The sequence below is a fragment of the Oncorhynchus kisutch genome, linkage group LG14 (genome assembly GCF_002021735.2).
Source record: "Oncorhynchus kisutch isolate 150728-3 linkage group LG14, Okis_V2, whole genome shotgun sequence".
Taxonomy (NCBI): domain Eukaryota; kingdom Metazoa; phylum Chordata; class Actinopteri; order Salmoniformes; family Salmonidae; genus Oncorhynchus; species Oncorhynchus kisutch.
Window position 1 is genome coordinate 32,007,455 of NC_034187.2, and position 20,146 is coordinate 32,027,600.

Genomic DNA, 20,146 nt, shown 5'->3' on the forward strand with positions numbered 1-20,146 from the left:
GAATACTGTTCTTTGATTACAGCTGAGCATTCGACGCTATAGTACACTCCAAGCTCATCATTAATCTGGAGAGCCTGGGTCTCAACACCACCCTATTCGTTTGGGTCCTGGACTTCCTGACGGGCCGCCCCCAGGTGGTGAAGGTAGGAAACAGCATCTCCACTTCGCTGATCGTGGACTTCAGGAAACAGCAGAGAGAGCACCCCCCTATGCATATCGACGGGACAGCAGTGGAGAAGCTGGAAAGTTTTAAGTTCCTCGGCGTACACGTCACGGAAAAACTGAAATGGTCCACCCACACAGACAGCGTTGCGACGAAGGCGCAACAGCGCCTCTTCAACCTCAGGAGGCTGAAGAAATTTGGCTTGCCACCTAAAGCCATCACAAACTTTTACAGATGCACAATTGAGAGCATCCTGTCAGGCTGTGTCATCGCCTGATACGGCAACTGCACCGCCCACAACCGCAGGGCTCCCAAGAGGGTGGTGCAGTCTGCACAACGCATCACTGGGGGCAGACTACCTGCCCTCCAGGACACCTACAGCACCCAATGTCACAGGAAGGCCAAAAAGATCATCAAGGACAACAACCACCCAAGCCACTGCATGTTCACCCCGTTTACCATCCAGAAGGCGAGGTCAGTACAGGTAGTTGTTGTGGAATTGTTAGATTAATTGTTGATTTTGCTGCACTGTCGGAACTAGAAGCACAAGCATTTCGCTACACTCGCAATAACATCTGCTAACCATGTGACCAATACAATTTGATTTGATTACCGTGTAGGTATGCCTATTTCTCAAATCAATAAGGACAAGAGGGCTTCTTTGTTGGATGGAGCCCTATTCAGAAAGAAGATGTAGCCTATGTCTCTAGCACAGAGTTCAAACAACTGGGAACTCGGCAATCTCTGAATTCAGACTTCAGTGCATTCAAGACAACTGGGAACTCGGAACTCTGCAATCCCTGAATTCCGGCTTCAGTGTATTCAAGACAACTGGGAATCAAAAATAAGCAAAAACATTTGAACGGTCATCCAAACTCGGGCATCTTTCTGACGTCGTTTCCCCCCCAGAGTTCCCAGTTTACCACAAGTTTACCTGTTTAACAGACACAGTCACTGTCACCATGCAGTCCTTAGGCTAGTAATTTCTATGGAGATGTCTTATGGTTAAAAGCAGGGCAGGGCAAAAAGCACATGTTACCCCTTGTTAGCTTCGCCTTAGAAAAAACAACAGTCCAGATTATATAAAGCGATCTAGGCTATAACAATGATGAACTCCATGACTAGCCTATTGAAGGTCTTGCCCAGCCTCAACAAGGGTTCTTGGTAGGCCTATGGGCTTATGAAAACATTTACTTTAAAATGTAATGCAAGAGTCATTATCCCAAGATAAATATGATTATTTTAAATGCTCAGCAATTTAGAATATTAGTGGTAGGCTATGCCTATAACAAAAGACCAAAACGATAGAAGCAGTATTGGTCTATTCATAGAGCAAAGAGCTTAACAGATAACATTTTTATCTCTCAGAATCACATTGAATCAGGCTATTAATTTCAGTTAATAAGGCTGCGATGTTTTCAGATTAATTTGCATAGGTTAACCATTGTGATTAATTATATTTACTATCTTCTGCTTTTTATTATTAAACAGGCACCATTAACAATAATTGTTTTCAATGCTCTGCATGGACTTTGATTTTTCATTTGTTTTCCATAAATGACTACTGCTTTATACCTGACCATGTTGTTAAGGTTACGCCTAGGCCTGTTCCTTGTAAAGATTGTATTGAGTGGAATAAAAAACTAAGTCTAGACAAGAAGGTGGGAATGGGTGTGTGGTGAAGAGCACCAAAGGCATTTTTCTGTCTCCTGACAAATCGTGCGTTTTAATTGTGTCATTGTGTGAATTGTTTAGGCTACCCTTTGTTTGTTGATGTCGATCAATTCCGTTATATACAGTACCAGTCAAAAGTTTGGACACACCTTTATTCTTAAAATAAATTAATTCAATGACTTTATTATGTAGACTATAGGCTACTCCTGTATCTACCTTGTACAATGCTGTACTCATTGAATGAAGTAGCGTACCCATCCACATTTACAATTTAATTGATCAATTAGATAAATAATACAAGCACATACAGTTACATTATTGTAGAATAGGCTACTCCTGTATCCACAATGTAATAGGATACCGTTATGTTACTGGCGTGATCTTAGGTCTTCAATCGAAGTTGTATGTTGTATCTCATTTCCGTCCTTCATGGAAAAGTAGTTATGCATCCCCCATTCAATTAAGTCTGGGTGTGAATGTCCCATAGCTTCAGCACACAATGGCATGTAGGGGTAGTGTATTACAATGTAAAACGTGTACATGTCCTATAGCACCCCGTGTGTATATTTAAATTTACAATTTAATTAATCCATTAAATAAATAATACCATACATCAAATGACGTTATTATTGTATACTAGCCTACTCCCCTATCGACACAGTAAATAAATGTGCCTACGTGCCTTCGACTATACGTTGTCAACTCAGCAAAAAGTACTTCTTTTCAAATAAACCATATTTGCCTTACCAACACAGTAGGCCTAAATATTTAATAACAATATCAGAACTTAAATATACTCACTCATCAATAGGATCAAGGACATCTTGTGAATTCTTTTTAATCGTCTATCTGGGGCAGACTCGAAAATCGCGCCTTTCTCTTGTTGTATGGTGTACCATTTCTTTGCCATAGTTTTTCCTGTTTAACCCCCCCCCCCCCCAAAAAAAAACAATGAATGTCTGTGTTGCTAGCGAGCTCTCAAATACCGTGTCTGTTTTTGGTTTTAGAAGTGTGGGGGGGCATAACGTTGCGGGGGTCTGGGCATCTAAAGCTAATTTCCTGCATTTCTACTAAATCTAATATGGAGATGCCGTGGCTGTGTGCTCAATTTCATACACCTGTCAGCAACGGGTGTGGATGAAATATCCGAATGCACTATTTTGAAGAGGTATAATACGTTTGTATATATATATATATATATATAGTATATCCCCTGATTTGGGCATGATTTCAATACAGACTCCTTTTGTCGTACAGTATTCCACATAAAGCATCCAGAACTTATGAACGTTGCACAGTATACTCTACATTTTGTAATAACTCAAATCTAGTGATACATAACTTGACATTTCTGCCATCCATTGTGACATTGTGGGAGGATACCCAACCTTCCAATGAATGGCAATGCATTTCTTAGCTGCTATAAATGCTAGGTTACACAGTTTCTTCTGATAACAGTCTCCAGTATCAACATTTCCAAGCAAACAAAAACAGGGAGAGGGTAGAGTCTGTAGACATGCTGAGATAAAATAACATACTCTTTGCAAAAATTCAGCCAGCCTTGACAAGACCATAACATATGCAAATATGTCCCCTTTTGTGTTTCACATCTCCAGCAGAGGAATTGTATTTCTGAGTGCGTGATATTCAGTTTCACTGGCATATAGTACGTTCTATGGATGGTCTTAAACTGCAGTAATGTCTGAGTATGTCTGAGATGATATGAATATGACTGGGCATTCAAACACATCTGTATCCATTCATCATCATCAATAGTGTCTCCCAGGTCTTCCTCACATTATTGTTTTATATATTTTGTGTCATTGGGAAAAGCCTCTATCAACCCTTGATACAGTTTGTAAATCAACTTTAGAGGTTTGTCAGACTGCTTTAGAATAGTTTAAATCTTTGAAGCTTCTGGCCTGTCCAGTGTTTGCAGCACAGAGAGAATAATGTGTTGCATCTGCAAAAGTTCACTTTAGCGCTGTCACACACTGGTGTTTCCTGGTTGCCTGACCTTGCTGTGATCCCTGTCACCATCTGATCCTGCTCCGATGAGGCAAGACGCATAATTACCTTGGTGTACATTTATACATTTTATTATCCAAGAATAGAATCAATGGTTCATTTACTGAAATGTCCATCATTCCCACATCTCAGACTGTAGCCTGACCATCAACTCAAGATGGAACGTTGTATCCATTCACTGACTGTTATAATAAACTGCAAAATTCCCTTGAGCTCCATAGACTGGTCTTCTCTGACAGTCTGACCCTGCTGGGACACCTTTCACCATTTGATCCTGCTAAGACATGATGAGCATAGTGTTGTGTAAAGTAATAGCTAATGTTAGACAACTTTTGGCTAGCTCTAATGGTACATTAACTGGCGAAAACATTTACTTCTATTGAGACGGGACAAAACAAAGGCTACAAAACATTTCCATACATACAAACAGCTGTTATATATTGCTACCTGACAGATAGCTAGAAGCTAGAGCTGAACTGGCTGTTGTAGCTACTAGCTACTAAATTAAGACAAAACTTCAGTTGAGAAGGGATGAAACATTAGCTAACATTACACGTCACTTACACTACTAGCTTAGCACTGGGAATAAATGCTTTTTTTTCAATTAAGTCAAACAGCAGCTATCTTGCCAGCTACATCAGTCAAATAAGGAATAGCCAGTTTCTTCTCTGCTTGCTGTTACAACTCGGAGAAAAAGCACAACACACACAGACAACAGCTGCCTCTGATCACACGCTCTGTGGTGTCCACGTGGTCCTAAATCCAGCAGTCTCAAACCACCAAACAGCCCACCCGACCACTCTGAGGGGTCCGCATGGTCCTAAACCACACCAACACCACTTTTTGTATCACAGTGCAATGGTAAAACTGGGGGGGACAAAAATGCAATTCCAGAGTGTGTGGGTGCCATGTCCTCCCATCCCCAGTGACACTAAACTTAACCACTTGCATTTTTACTTGATTGAGATAGGGACATATAAGGATCCTGGATAGCACAGACCCTCTGGGAAATCCTATGAACTGGTCTATTCGACTGAAAGTCATGGACACAAACCCTATTGGTTGTCTGACGTAGTGGGCACTGGTAACAACAGTCTGTGATTGGCTAACAATGTTTAGATCTGTATACAGCGAGATAAAATAACGTACTATCCCATGAGTTGTTGAGAAAAAGACAGATTAGGAATGCCTCATCCTATGTTCAAGAATGGCCTTTTCCCCTTTATTCAGATTACACCTGCTCACTTTCGGTTGTTTGAAAAGGAAATAATCTCCAAAATATCATCATTTTTTAAACACGCATAAGAAAGTTGGCAGCAATTTCAGTTTATTCTACATATTGTGGTTAAACTTTTGTTATTGACCAAATACTTATTTTCCACCATAATTTGCAAATAAAAAAATAAAAAAATCCTACAATGTGATTTTCTGGATTTCTTTTTCTCATTGTCTGTCATAGTTGAAGTGTACCTATGATGAAAATTATAGGCCTCTCATCTTTTTAAGTGGGAGAACTTGCACAATTGGTGGCTGACTAAATACTTTTTCCCCCACTGTAGGTATGTGCATGTATAAATGTGTATATGTATACATATGTGTATGTATACATATGTGTATGTATATGGAAATATATATTGACAAAAATATATATATGGGGGATTGGAAATGATGCAGCCAATTACATTGATGGAAGCAACAATCTTTTCGCAATATTAAGCTGATCCACCCTTCATAAAAATAAAATATAAACCTTATTGGTTGTCTGATGCAGTGGGAACTGGTAACAACACAGTATGTGATTGGCTAACAATGTTTAGATCTGTATACAGCGAGATAAGATAACGTACTATCCCATCATGAGGTGTTGAGGAAAAGCCAAATTACTTATATATTAGACGTAAATCTTTTCTAGGCCATAATAGCCAGAAACACACAAGCTGTAGGCAACACCATAGGCCAATGTGGCTAGCTACATCGGTATGTTGGCTTGCATGGGGAAAACGGTACAAATATAAAACTATAGGATTTTTATTCATACGCAGGCGTCACGCAGACGTTAGAAAGGCATTGGTATCACCTCATTTCAGCCGGACATTCAATAGTAGACGACAGCCACATGGTGGTACTGTTGCCTAGGCTTAATTTTGGCCTGAATCATTCCCCATACCCAATATCCTGCTTACACCTGCCCGGTCTCTGCCAATGCTCTACCACTTCAAAGGTATCGATATTCTACGGTGACCTGGTTCGCCCGGTGCCCGATATGCTCTATTCGCCCCCATCTCTGTCATCATTGCCACTTAAAAAAAAAGTATTGGGCAATTTTCTTTTCTTTTACACGTTCACTTCCTGCTCAGCCCTAAAGACCGAAACCCGTTTGTTAGACGATTAAAAAAAGGCAGTGCAGGCAGTGCTGAGCGCCGGAGACCAAGGAGCCACTTACAGTACAAGTGCCCCCTTTTAGAGACTATACTCACCTTTTTTAGGGCTTGACATTTGGAAGTATTGAAATAATAACATTCCTAAGATTAGTCCAACCAGATCATCTTAATTTTTGTAAAAAAAAACAATTTGAACTAATTGTTCCAAAAACATAGCCCTCCCACATGTATATTGTAGCACTATAGCTACCACTCAGTTATATGGTAAAATCAAACAATCCATTCAATCAAGCACCATATACACTACAGCATCTCTTACCAGGGTCAATGAAAAATGATTTCACAATGACACAATATATTTTCTTTGTTTAGAAATTGTATTTATTTCCCCATTTTTATGGCTATTGATTCAGCTATTATATCATTAGAGAAAATGTCTATGACAATACATACAAATGACAAGACAGAGATAAGACATGGTATTTTTCACCTAAGCATTAGAGAAGTACCTGTATGGAATCAACAACATAATATTAAGTCATTATGAAATATAAATCATTCATTTTGTCTTGAGGTCTCTTCATGTGTGTACGCGAAAGAAAAATGAAGAACTTTATGATTTGCTTTGGCCCAGTAACATAGGACTACGTGAAGAAGATGAGCATTGAGGGACATCATATTGAAGACGGGCTGTTATTAGTGAATCCGGTTGGGTTTTTGGACTGCCAGCGCCATAGGTCCTCACCTTTGGAGACCACCAGAGGTATGACATTATGAGAATAAACATTTGCTCTTTGTAATCAAGATTGTGCATTGAACTGAGGCCTGGAGCTGTCATGTTGTGTTGACAAATGATGTACAGACTCAGAGTAACAATGAAAGTAAAAGGGTAGTAGTAGTTCAATATAAGTGTACTTACACATTCTCTCCAGGTCGAAGTCAGCTTTCCAGCCCAGCTCTTTCTCAGCCAGAAGGGGGTCAGCATAGCAGGATGCTACATCTCCTCCTCGCCGAGGGGCGATCAGGTACATGATCTGTGGCAAAGACAATCGTTACAGTACAACCACCCCCACGTGAAATGGTTTGATCTGAAATTAGCCGCCAGACAGGCATTGCTTGAAGTAGCCACTTTCTACACATGTAGTTCTAAAAATGATACCATTCCCTACAATCAAGAGGAAATACATCTAGAAATACTGTTGGATGAAGGCTCTGAAGTTTTTAAAAGAGTCTCAAGTCACCCACTTCCTTCCCTGAGGCCTTCTCCATAGCCTTCACCATCTGGAGCACAGAGTAACCGGTTCCTGTTCCTAAATTATACACCTAGAGAGTGAGATACAGGGAGGGAGAGAGAGGGGGGAAATGTCACATTTCTATATGAACATGGCCAAGACCTGAGAAATTGTGACTGAATGAGGAAAGACAGGAAAAATCACTTAGGTAATAGTGTGTTCAGGTAATTCAGGCAGTCGGTATACTGTACCTTGCATCCACAATTGTCCTTCAGTTTCTTGAGGGCAGCTATGTGTCCTTTGGCCAAATCCACAACATGGATGTAATCTCGCACTCCTAAAGAGAGAAAGAGGAGAAGGATTATTTTCCGATTTGGATGAATTTCACCCCCCAAAAAATATGACTTGACATTTATCATCAGACGGTTATGATTTTGATTTAATTCTATTCAATGTTGTTTTCAATCAATGTCAATCAACCCACTTTTGTTTAAGCATAATGTCAGTCATCATTACCTGTTCCATCAATAGTATCGTAGTCATTCCCAAACACATTGAGGTGTTTTCTTCTCCCAATGGCCACCTGGGTTAGCGACGAGAGAACCACAGCACATAAAGTGAAGTCAATTACAATACTACATCCCAGTGACAAGAACAGAGATTAGAAAAGGAATAAGTCAAAGTGGTATATATCACGTCATTCAAGGTGGATAAACATTGCTTATGGTTACCTGGGCGACATAGGGCAGCAGGTTGTTGGGGATGCCCTGAGGGTCTTCTCCGATGAGCCCAGAGGAGTGAGCCCCGATCGGGTTGAAATAGCGCAGCAGCACCGCGTTCCAGTCCTATGAATACATATAGTAGTATTGTTGTACACATTGGTACACACTGTTATTCAGGACATCTATCATGCATGGGACGTATGTAACAGATGGCCAGGGTGTGTGTGATGTTGAATAGAGAACCTGGGGTAGGTACAGTACCTTCTCTGCCTTACACTGGTCAATAATCATCTCCTCTATGAAGAACTTGGTCTTGCCGTAGGGGTTGGTGCACCCCCCAACAGGGTGCTGTTCGTCTATGGGAAGCCGCTGGGGGTCTCCATACACCGTGGCTGAGCTGCTGAAGACCAGATTGCGCACGCCATGAGTCTGCATCACCTGGGAGGCATGCAAATGCACACACACACACAAACACGGACAGACAGCAGCCCTTGAGACAGCAATCTAAGGCACACACACGCTTAAGCATGCAGACTAACATCAGGAAGCGGGTTGAGATTATTGCAAGCGACACAAACACTAGTAGTGGGTCAAAAGTAAAAGACAAGTACAGTGCTACAAAGTTATAAAATCAACCCACAAGCACTCATGCACTTTGGTAGCAGTTCTAGGCAAGCAGCAGTGAATGCCATTACATAATAGGTCGCTTCAAAAAATGCAAGGCAAGTTAAGATTGAGGTGTTCTCGCTTACCTCAAGCAAGTTCATGGTTGCAGTGAGGTTGACCTGATAGTACCTCAATGGCTGCTCAACGGACTCACCCACCGCTTTTAGACCAGCAAAGTGCATTACAGCACTGAATGAATGCTGTTAGGACATGAAGACAGAGACAAACAGGTAGAAACCGAAACAAAGACAAAAGGTCTTGAGCAAAAATGCTAATAGGGCCAGGAGTTGTCCCTGACTCCATGACCTGAAGAGGAAATCCTCTGGGGCCTAGTTGAAGCCTGTGAACACTGTTCAGCAGGGATACATGTGCAGTTTTAAACCTGTTTGAAGAGCTTCTCCAGGCCTGGGCGGTCCAGCAGGTCCAGCTCATAGAACTCAATGCTGGTGTGCAGGATTTTCTCTATCCTCTGCAGGCTCTCAGGGACATCCCTTTCTCCTCCAAAACACAAAAGGATGTGGAACAATGATCAACTCACATACACAAAACACACCTAGACTGTAAGTGTTATCAGCATCACACACAAAACAAACAGTAACTGTCAAACAGATAGAGTGTCATAGGCCGTATTAGCCTACTCGCAAAGCCGCACTAGGCAAACTAAGGACATTTACCTTGGACGGCATTGCTGAAGTTATCTATGACCACAGGGCAGAATCCTGCCTCAATCAGTTCCACCACACAGTGGCTGCCGATATAGCCTCCTCCCCCAGTCACCAGGACCTTCTGTGCCATCGTGACCCCCTGCCTTACAAAGACAAAAAACACATCACACACCAGCAACACACGACACACAACAATCATTAGTGCACATAGCAACATTCTAGAGCTGTGCTCGGCCTCAGATCTACCTTAGATCAATGCCTGGCTTTAATGAGACCATCACAATATATCAGGACAGCCCAGGTTACCTTTTGTCTTAGAGATAACAACCCATAAAACCTGGAGTGCTTGTAAAGCTAGAAAATAAATGGCAAGAGGTATGTAGTTCCACTATTCAATCTCAGTGCCCCACCCCACCCACGTCACCACTTAGTGCACCTGTACAACCAGGAAACATATGATGAAAAGGTAACATACAGTGCCTTCAGAAAGTATTCAAACCCCTTGACTTTTTCCACATATATTAATTATGCTTTGGATGGTGTGTCAATATACCCAGTCAATACAAAGATACATGCATCTTTCCTAACTAAATTGCAGGAGAGGAAGGAAACTGCTCAGGGGATTTCACCATGAGGCCAATGTTGATTTTAAAAAACAGTTACAGAGATGAATGGTTGGGAAAGGAGAAAACTGAGGATGGATCAACACCATTATAGTTACTCCACAATACTAACGTAAATGACAGAGTGAAAAGAAGGAAGCCTGCACAGAATAAAAATATTCCAAAACATGCATCCTGTTTGCAACAAGGCACTTAAGTAATATTGCAAAAAAATGTGGCAAAGAAATACACTTTTTGTCATGAATACTAAGCGTTATGTTTGGGGCAAAGCTACCAACACATCATTGAGTACCACTCTTCATATTTTCAAGCATGGTGGTGGCTGCATCATGTTATGGGTATACTTTTCATGGTTCAGTCTGCTTTTCAACAGACACTGGGAGACAAAGTCACGTTTCAGCAGAACAATAACCTAAAACACAAGGCTAAATCAACCCTGGAGTTGCTTACCAAGATGACATTGAATGTTCCTGAGTGGCCTAGTTATAGTTGACTTAAATCGGCTTGAATCATTTTTTAAAGAATAAATGGGCAAATATTGTACAATCCAGGTGTGTAAAGCTCTTAGAAACGTACCCAAAAAGACTCACAGCTGTAATCACCCCCAAAAGGTGCTTCTACAAAGTATTGACTCAGGGGTTTGAATACTTATGTAAATGAGTTCTCTATTTCATTTTCAATATATTTGAATACTTTCTGAAGGCACTGTAGGGTGCAGTGAAGAAAGTGTCTCTGCCAGATCACATTATACTGCAGTTGCAATTAACTCCATGACATAACCTGAATATGACTGAGCCCAGGCAGAACCTTTTTTTCACATCAGCAACATAATTCAATTCTAAAAAGCAACTGAACTGCTATATTATGCGTGACAATCCTGCCTGTAAATCATCAGCCACTAGAGTCTGAAGTCTATTGTCCAACTAAAATCGGCAGTTAACAAGAAGATTATTTATGTGGTAAAGACCTTCACATGAAACTCTTCTGATTGAGTTATTGCAGCTAAGCTGTCACCACTGGATGAGTTACCACTGTCATTCACCCAGGAGATCATACATGAATTAAAATACTTACTTGAACCTCTTCTCCAGGAATTGTCTTCGCGGGAAAGATGACGTCCGAAGAATACAGTAGAGATAGAGTGTGTGTCAACGACTGCCAATAAAACATAAAGATATCACCTGAAATAAGTCTCCCTTGTCCAGTGCAGTTGTTTGGACATATTTCTTGTTTCCTGTTCAGATACGTGGACCATGCGTAAGTCAGAACAATCAAATTACATCCGGTAGCGTATGCGCGGTTCTTTCAAATTAAAAGCCCATTTAAAGCCTTTTCCATGACTTTTTAAGCAGATATAATTAATGCAGGAAGAGCTCGATTTTCTTAGAGACTTAAAGATGTTATAATTGTATTATCAGAAATGATCATATTTGACTTTCTATTTCTATTTATCAGAGAGGACTTTTATTTTTGTAGCGTCACCCAGTTCAGTTGGAACATTTACGGACCACATGCGCTAACTTCTTGGCACTGATACGTGGACGGCGTCAAACAACGAAGCCTCACATGCTCTGACGTCAGAATTCACCGGATGAAACCATGCCTTTGACTATTTAGAGACAGTACAGTAATTGTGGTGGCAATGAGCTTGTGCATTGGATTGGCCAGCTATGGCCACATTGAAGGAACAGAAACTACAGAGTTAGAAAAAAATTATTGCCCTGACACAAAAAATTTACAAGCATCGTTAACATATTTTTTGGGCAGGAGGAAGTAATGAATCATCATTATGAACAGATATTTAAAAACATAAAAAAATGCAAACTTCCATTCTAATTTGGACATGATTCAAGCCATCCTCTTATCCAAGATGATTTTATATCGTTGCAAATGATACCCCCAAACTCTCAAGGCAGAACAATATGTTTCTTTGTATCTCAGCTTTAAACAATTTGTTTACCAAATAATAACAAAAAACATGTGTTTCAAAAATGCACAAAACAACTGAGAGATATTAAATAACATTCTTGCATGTGTATTCCCAAAATGCAGACAGATTCACTGGCAGTCACAAAGCATTGCCAGACCCAGGAATGTCACATGGCTCCACTAGCCAGAGTGGCTCTGATAGAAAGTGAGAGAGAGAGGGATGATAAAATCGAAAGGATGTCATCATAAATGGACATTTACGTGCCATCTTAACGTAGATACATGTTTCAGTGTGTATGGGAGATTACTTATGGTCTGTGCAGATGACAGATTTGTAGGAGAGGAGGCCTATGTGAAATAGACATTGAGGGGCATTCTTTTATATGGTGTGGCATTTTTGAAACTCTTGCACCATTCCAGGCCTGCCGAGGAACACTGGCACATGAAGAAAGGCAGTCATTGTGACGGAGGAGAGGAGACGGGAGAAGAGAAGAGAGAAGTATTCGGTGGGTACAATTTCCTCACACCTCCTTTACGTGCAGAATTGAATCGCTTTCTCTAAAACTGGAGAAACACAAACGGGAGACACTATTTGAGAAAGGTGAACAAAAGAAGAAGGCATTTGGAACAAACACAGAAATCCAACAATCTAGAGGAGGACCAACCCAACGTGGCAACTGAAGACAGAAGGGAACATTTATTATATTACTTCAGCTCAGAGAAGAACAACACAGCCACAGGCTTTTACACAATAACAACCAGATCAACATTCTCCAGCTTTGGACAGAGCCAGGGGTTTGGGTTCTACAGAAACGAGCCATTTGCAGTTTGGTGCTGGTTTGGGGTTCTGCAGTGTCTCCTCTTTCTGTAAGTTTCCAAGGAGAAATTGCTCTGACAGTGACTGAGCATTTGCGCTTGTGTGTTTGTTGTGGGAAGTACATACCATGGCCTGGGCTGGGGTGTGGTTGTGTATGTGTGTCGGTGTGAGTGTATCTGTCCATCTGATCCTTGGGGTGCCCCCCCAGCACCGCGGCTGGCTGCGTCTATGGGAGGAGGGCGAGGGCTGTGGGGAGTGTGAGAGGGAGCGCTGCCCTCTGGCGCCCTCTAACTGTCCAGCAGGGCAAGTGCAGGACAGCTGCGGCTGCTGTGAGCAGTGTGGCAACGTGGAGGGGCAGCAATGTGACCCGGATGGGGCGCAGTTGTTCTATGGGCGCTGTGGAGAGGGGTTGGTCTGCCAGAGGAGAACCAGGAGAGGACGGAGGGGCCGCAGGAGGGGTGAACCAGAACCTAAGTGTGTGTGTGAGGCACAGGGCTCTGTGTGTGGCTCTGATGGACGCACCTATCCCAACCTGTGTCAGCTGAGAGAGGCAGCCAGCCGGAAAGGAACCACTCTGAGGCTCACTGGACAGGGACCATGCTACTCTGGTGACTATAGTCAAATCTTATTATAGCACCAGTCAGGTTAAAGCTATTGGTCTATTAATAGAGTAGAGAGACTGCTGCTGTGACATGGTTTTAAGGTCTTAACAGAGCTACAGCTTTAAAGATTCACTACATTATTTATATTTTTAAAAAGTAATGTGGATATGTTCTGTGAAAAGAGCCACAATGTAAACCCTGGTCTCTATATGGCGTTCCTCTCTGGCTCAGCTCCTCGTATCTCCAGAGCCCCCAGAGACCTGTCCAACTACACTGGAAACGACATTGTGTTTGGCTGTGAGGTCTCGGCCTTCCCTCTACCCAACCTCAGCTGGAGGAAGAAGGGCAGTGACAACTTCCTGCCAGGGGACGATCCACACATCTCTGTCCAGGTCTAATGATGTCACCAGTGTACCACTTTACTATTTATTTATGTCAAAGTTTACATTCCGTTGTTGAAGTTGGACTTGCACGTGACATCTGGTGTATTTATGTGGCCTGTGTCTGGTCCTGTATACCCAGACTCCACCCTCCCTCTCCTCCTCCCAGGCTCGAGGTGGCCCCCAGAGGTACACAGTCTCTACCTGGCTGCAGATACAGAATCTTCACCTCTCAGACGCAGGGATCTACTCCTGCATCTCCCACAATGCACTGGGGGAGACGTCTGCGTCCGCCCGTCTCACGGTGCTCAGACAGGGTGAGACAGGGCAGCTAATACTATCCATAAAGCATTCCATCTGTAAGAGCCCAGTCCAACACTGCATATGATTTGTAACGGGTGTTTTCACCATTGGCTTCTTCATCCCCCCCCCCCCCCCCCCCCCCCCCCGATCTGTCTCTACATCAGAGCTGAGGGTTCTGAAAGGCCGTCTGAATGAAGAGGAGGATGAAGAGGAGTATTACTATGATGACACTGAGGAAGGCAGCGATGATGGGCAGACAGAATCTGGAGACTACCTGGGATGAACTGTGGGTCTATATAACAACAACAGTGTTTAACTTACAGAAAATGAACCAACTGACCAAAGGAGAGGAGGAGCAAGAGCATGTAGTCTGAGCATGACGTTTGTTAACTAAATGTCCTCATACGTAGAATACCACATATCAATAGACTAGTTTTTACTATTAGTGTATCATACTATGGCACGCATTATCATAGCACGAAGACAATAAAACACTGTTGTTAACTTTTTGTATGTTTGTATGTCATTATTTGCAACTTGTTTTCTATTTGCATTCTGCATGTTGTTCTGAATCACAGCAGCAGAGGGTGCTATGCCCATGCATTACACTTGTTCTCAATTGCTAAAACACAATTTCTGAAACCTTGCTCCATTTCCTGAAAACCTCATCTTCAAACACTATTTACATAACCTCTGACTCCTCTGCAAAATGAAACATTCGCCTCAAAACAATTTTACATGTGTTCAAAATCAAACACTGCTCTCAAATCATAAACAAAGTGATCAAAATGATATACACTCTCAAGCACTCAGTAAACAATACACCGAAAAATAGAAAACACATTGTTCAAAACAAACAATTCTCAGGGAGAAGTACATTTTTAATCTAAAGAAATATTCATATTTTTCCGTCATTTTCTTTTGATGAACGAAAACATGTTCTATCATAGTAGCTCAAAATTGATCAGAAATTACTACTCTGCTTTGCTCTTTGCAATTTTGTTTTTTGTTCTTCCTCCTCCTTGTACCCCTATTTTTACAGTACTGTACCCTGCATCTCACAAACTTGTCCTTCGTCTCTGTGATACTGTAATTCTTGTTCTTTGTTGATATGAACCTGCAACCAGTCAAAATCTATTGAGCAGTCAGTACTGTTACAGTTTTTCTCAGTTGCTTTGGTGCATTTTTCACATCATCCCTAACATGTGCATTTCTCAGAACAATTTGTACAAACTGCAATATACAATAGATATGTTTCTAAAACTAGTCAGTCACTAAAAATCCTTAGTACATCTCTCAAAAGTAAATATTCATGCCAATGATCATGTCAGTGTCATCAGAATGATAAGTCATTGAGTCATTGTTCACGAACAAGATCGTCAAAATGTTTAGGCATGTTGTCAATGTAACTGTGTACTTTGACAGTATTACCTGATGTAAACTTAGGTTACAGTTTGGGTGACAGTTACTGTATTGAAAATGCACAAGGCTGCACTTCTATGGCATATATCAATTTCAACAGTACTATTTACATATTACTGTATGTGGGTTATTGATTGAAAGAGACTGGACAACCTAAGGGGCACAAAGGAAAAAAAACGAAATTAGAAAGAAACACAGGAAACCACCCCTAAGGCACAACTTTGCCCGCAGCACTGTTGTGCTGTCTCTACACATCCAGACGTTCCTGTCTGTCAGCCCACATATTCTCATCTACATCACACCAGATATTTTCCTTTCCAATGCAACGTAGGCGTCTACTGTGATGTCCTCTCATGCTGCATCCATTGCAGTCAGAAGGGTCATCTGTGTGTGTGGCTGACGATCGTACACCTTCCACCTCCATGCTGAAAATAACTCTTCAATTGGGTTAAGGAATGGTGAATAAGGTGTGAGGAATTCTATGAGCATCCTCGGGTGGGTCACAAACCATTGCCTTATGATGTTTGATCGATGGAAACTCATATTATCACAAATGACCACGTACTTTGGCAAATCCTCTCTAAACAGACCCCTCTCATCATCAGGGATGAGAGCCCTGTAGAGAGTCCACAGTAGCTCTGTGACCGATGATATTCCGACCCCGCCTTCTGTATTTGGTCAGGCTGAAGCCAGCCTCATCCATGTATACAAAGTTGTGAGAGGGTTCACTTGATTCTAACTCCATTACACGCTATATCCCAGAACACACAGTTGAATTTGTTTTGGTAAGGAAGAGTGACATAAAATTTACATATATTGCATGTTCCTTCCACAGCAATGGAAATGTGTGCAGTTTATGCTTACTGTACTATGTATCACTATAAAATGTTGCTGTAAAGTAGTTACATAGATATGTTTTACCTGTACATACTGGTACCGTAGCTCCTTAACTCTGTCCTCATTCCTTTGGAATGGTACACGGTACAGCTGTTTCATACTCATCTGGTTTCTATGCAGCACCCTGTCGATGGTTGAGATGCTAACCGTATGGATGTTTTCAAAGACATCGTTGTCTTCTATAATGGTCCTTTGTATTTCCCTGAGTCTCATGGCATTGTTTACTCGAACCATGGTGCAAATAGCCTCCTCCTGTTGAGGTGTGAAAAGGCGTCCTCTGCCACCGGTTTGAGGTAATCTTGCAGTCCTATGTGGGGAAATGCAGTGATGCATCGCACACTTTCACATAGACAAAAACTATGCGAACACACATTTTACTGTAAAACATACAGGTGGGTGCATGTAAGGTGCAGTATGTATCTGTATAGAGTATATTTCTGTATGCTGTGAAATACAAGTGGACTACTGTAATATGAAGCATTGTAAGAAGTATACAGTATACTGCTTATATACAGTAACAGTGCACTGTACATTGGTGGACATACCTGTTCTCGCTTCGAAACGTTTGAACTATTGAGGACACGGTTGATCTCCCAATATACGGCTGCACCCTTCGACCCGTCTCAGCCATTGTAAGGCCATGATTGACAACATGGTCTACAATAGTGGCCCTTATGTCATCAGATATGTCTATGTCTATGCGCCTATGTCCTCTTCTGCCTCTTCCTCTGTTTTGCCTTCCACCACGCATCCTTGCTCCTCTTCTTCCTCCTCTTGGCTGTTGACCCTGTTCGTTTCCTGGTCCATCCATTATTGGAAAATTGCAACTCTGTGTTGTGGTCTGTCTATATATGCTTGCCAATTGATTCTTCATGAGATGCAACTTTGAGCAATTTAGACAACTGGTTGATTGTTGGTTGAACTAACACTTTACATTCCTTCATGAGTGAGGGTCAATTTCACCTGCACGATTCATCAATTCACGTATTTGTACAAAAGGTCTAATAGAAATGTGTAAAACTATGCTTGACAGTTTATGACAAATAGTTCAACAATTTTGCATGTAATGGCTTATGCAAGGAACTAATGCCTAGATGTTTTGAGGGGTAAGACTATTCAACAGAGAACCATCTACTATATTTTGATCAACATGACATGAGCAATTGATAATGTGGAAAAAAGCTGACACTTGTACATTATCAATTGCAATTTGTTCAAAGGAATAAGAAATTGCTTTAATGATGTGCACAAGTGACTAGATGATTTGGAATTTGTACAAGTAGTATCAAGAATTGCACTTTTGATCTAAGAAATGCACCAAAGCGACTGAGAAAAACTGTAAATGGAAAGCACAATGTTCAGGGCCATACAATTTGTCCATTGTACAATATACAGCGTATACATGTGTTTTGAGAATGAGAATGAGAATGTGTTTAGAGTTTTGCTGAAAAGTCTAAGTGAGATCTGCAAATTGTGTTTTACCATGTGAAATGGTTTAAGGTATTGATAACATACTGCATAATTAGCTAAATGAGTTGTGTTTTAGTGTTTTAGCAATTGAGAAAAACTGTAATACAGTCAGTACTGTACAGTATACAGCCTACAATGCACTGTACTACAGTATACAATACAACCACAGGCTAAATCCATGGCTTGCAGCAGATTTATTCTGGTGTAGGGTTGTCTATCATACACTTTCCATCTCCAAGAGGAGAAAAACTCCTCAATCGGATTCAGGAAAGGCGAGTATGGAGGGAGGTACAAGTTCATAAACTGCCCATTGATGTTAAACCATTCCCTTACCTGAGCAGCTCGGTGGAAACTGACATTGTCCCACACTATCACATACAGTGCCTTGCGAAAGTATTCGGCCCCCTTGAACTTTGCGACCTTTTGCCACATTTCAGGCTTCAAACATAAAGATATAAAACTGTATTTTTTTGTGTAGAATCAACAACAAGTGGGACACAATCATGAAGTGGAACGACATTTATTGGATATTTCAAACTTTTTTAACAAATCAAAAACTGAAAAATTGGGCGTTAGTACTGTAGACAATCTGGATTACAGTAACTGTTTCTGAATGTACACTTACTTGCACATACTGAGCTTGCAGTTCTTTCACCCTTAAGTGAGATGCGCTCAAAAGGTACTCTGTATACTTGTTTCATTCGCATCCTGTTACGATGGAGGACACGGTCAATTGTGGAAATGCTCACACTGTCGATTCCCTGGAGGTGTGTGTTGTCTTGTATCCCTCGTTCCTGGATTTCTCTGAGTCGTAATGCATTATCTTGAAGGACCATGCCAACTATAACGGCCTCTTGCTCCTGAGTGAATATAGCTGTCCTTCCACCTGCATGTGGCAGCCTTGCAATTCTACAAAAAGTAGTTGTGCAGTTCCAAAACATATTCATGCAGTACAATACATACAGTGCTTAACTTTACACATGTCTATTGAAACAGCTGCATATAGTGTAGTACAGTAAATGTGCAATTACAAAAATACAGTAGTGTACTGTACCTGTTCTCTTCTCTGAATGTCCTTACTATGGTGGACACAGAAAATCGGCTCAAATTGGGTTGCACTCTAAGTCCTGCTTCCCTCATTGTCAGTCCATGGACAAGAACATGGTCTATAACTGTTGCTCGAATTTCATCAGATATTTCCACTCTTTGTCTTCCTCTTCCTCTTCGTCCTCCTCTTCCTCTTTCTTGCCCTCCTCCTCCTCTTCCTCCTCGTCGCCCACCTCGCACTCGTCCTCGTCCTCTCACATTGTTTCTTCTATCCATTCTCAGACTTTCTCCTTCCCACCTTCAACAACCTGTTTGCTCTCTGAACTGGCTTATATTGGTTGTGTCGCATCATTTGAAACAGGTTAAATCAGTTTTGAGGGGTTGTGTTCAATCAATGACATATGTTCTCTATTTGTATTTGATTGTTGCCACTTGTGTTTACCAGTATGGATGACATGGACATTAGAGTGCAGAATGTGTTTTGAGAATGAGAATGTGTTTAGAGTTTTGCTGAAAAGTCTAAGTGAGATCTGCAAATTGTGTTTTACCATGTCAAATGGTTTAAGGTATTGACAACAGACTGCATAATTAGCTAAATGAGTCCAGGCAACTGAGAACTTTGTTCAGCCAATGGGTTTTTAGTGTTTTAGCAATTGAGAAAAACTGTAAATACTTACTGGGAGTTTGTAAATCACTGGTCCCTTCCTATAGTTCCAAGTCCTTAGTGTTTGCAGATCTGATATTTGTTTAGGTCTTGTATATGTTTACATTGAGATACTATTGACATAGTGGTTCTGTTGAAACAAGGACGCAGTCTATATTTTCCAGCCGACAGGCTGGTCATCCTTCTCTTTCTCTCCACACACTCGAGAAATATGGCAAGCAGTTGTTAGCTGCTGTAAATAAGATCAAGCTGACATAAAGTTGGGAGAAATATAAGCAGAGAGACAGGAAGAGGCAAAAATACATGGAGAGGGAGAGAGAGAGAGAGAGAGAGAGAGAGAGAGAGAGAGAGAGAGAGAGAGAGAGAGAAAGAGAAAGAGAAAGAGAGACTGACTGAAGGACTGAAATATGTGACCCACCAGAGGGAATGTGTGTGTGTGTGTGCCACTCCCTGCCTGGCTT

The 20,146-nt window shown here is 41.4% G+C and overlaps 2 protein-coding genes across 5 annotated transcripts; one reads left to right on the plus strand and one right to left on the minus strand.

Moving 5' to 3' along the window:
• Positions 1-6,612: 6,612 nt before the first annotated feature.
• LOC109903955 (UDP-glucose 4-epimerase) lies at positions 6,613-11,733 on the minus strand. 3 transcript variants are annotated; one of them, XM_020500988.2, is made up of 11 exons: positions 11,229-11,733; positions 9,541-9,674; positions 9,249-9,364; positions 8,953-9,066; positions 8,462-8,638; positions 8,210-8,323; positions 7,995-8,061; positions 7,730-7,815; positions 7,492-7,569; positions 7,166-7,280; positions 6,613-6,991 (listed from the first exon to the last, which is right to left on the minus strand). In XM_020500988.2, the coding sequence occupies exons 2-11, from the start codon at positions 9,659-9,661 to the stop codon at positions 6,921-6,923; spliced, it is 1,059 nt and encodes a 352-aa protein (XP_020356577.1). In that variant the 5' UTR covers positions 9,662-9,674; positions 11,229-11,733; the 3' UTR covers positions 6,613-6,920. The 3 variants fall into 3 exon arrangements, with proteins under 3 accessions (XP_020356577.1, XP_020356578.1, XP_020356576.1); XM_020500989.2 differs by having other exon boundaries at positions 9,249-9,361; positions 11,229-11,427; XM_020500987.2 differs by having other exon boundaries at positions 9,249-9,367; positions 11,229-11,427.
• Positions 11,734-12,290: 557 nt separating this feature from the next.
• On the plus strand, positions 12,291-14,694 carry LOC109903162 (kazal-type serine protease inhibitor domain-containing protein 1-like). 2 transcript variants are annotated; one of them, XM_020499803.2, is made up of 4 exons: positions 12,291-13,508; positions 13,734-13,894; positions 14,052-14,199; positions 14,350-14,694. In XM_020499803.2, exons 1-4 carry the CDS (start codon positions 13,028-13,030, stop codon positions 14,466-14,468), a joined length of 909 nt encoding a protein of 302 aa, XP_020355392.1. In that variant the 5' UTR covers positions 12,291-13,027; the 3' UTR covers positions 14,469-14,694. The 2 variants fall into 2 exon arrangements, with proteins under 2 accessions (XP_020355392.1, XP_020355391.1); XM_020499802.2 differs by having other exon boundaries at positions 12,292-13,508; positions 14,025-14,199.
• The last annotated feature ends 5,452 nt before the right edge of the window (positions 14,695-20,146 follow it).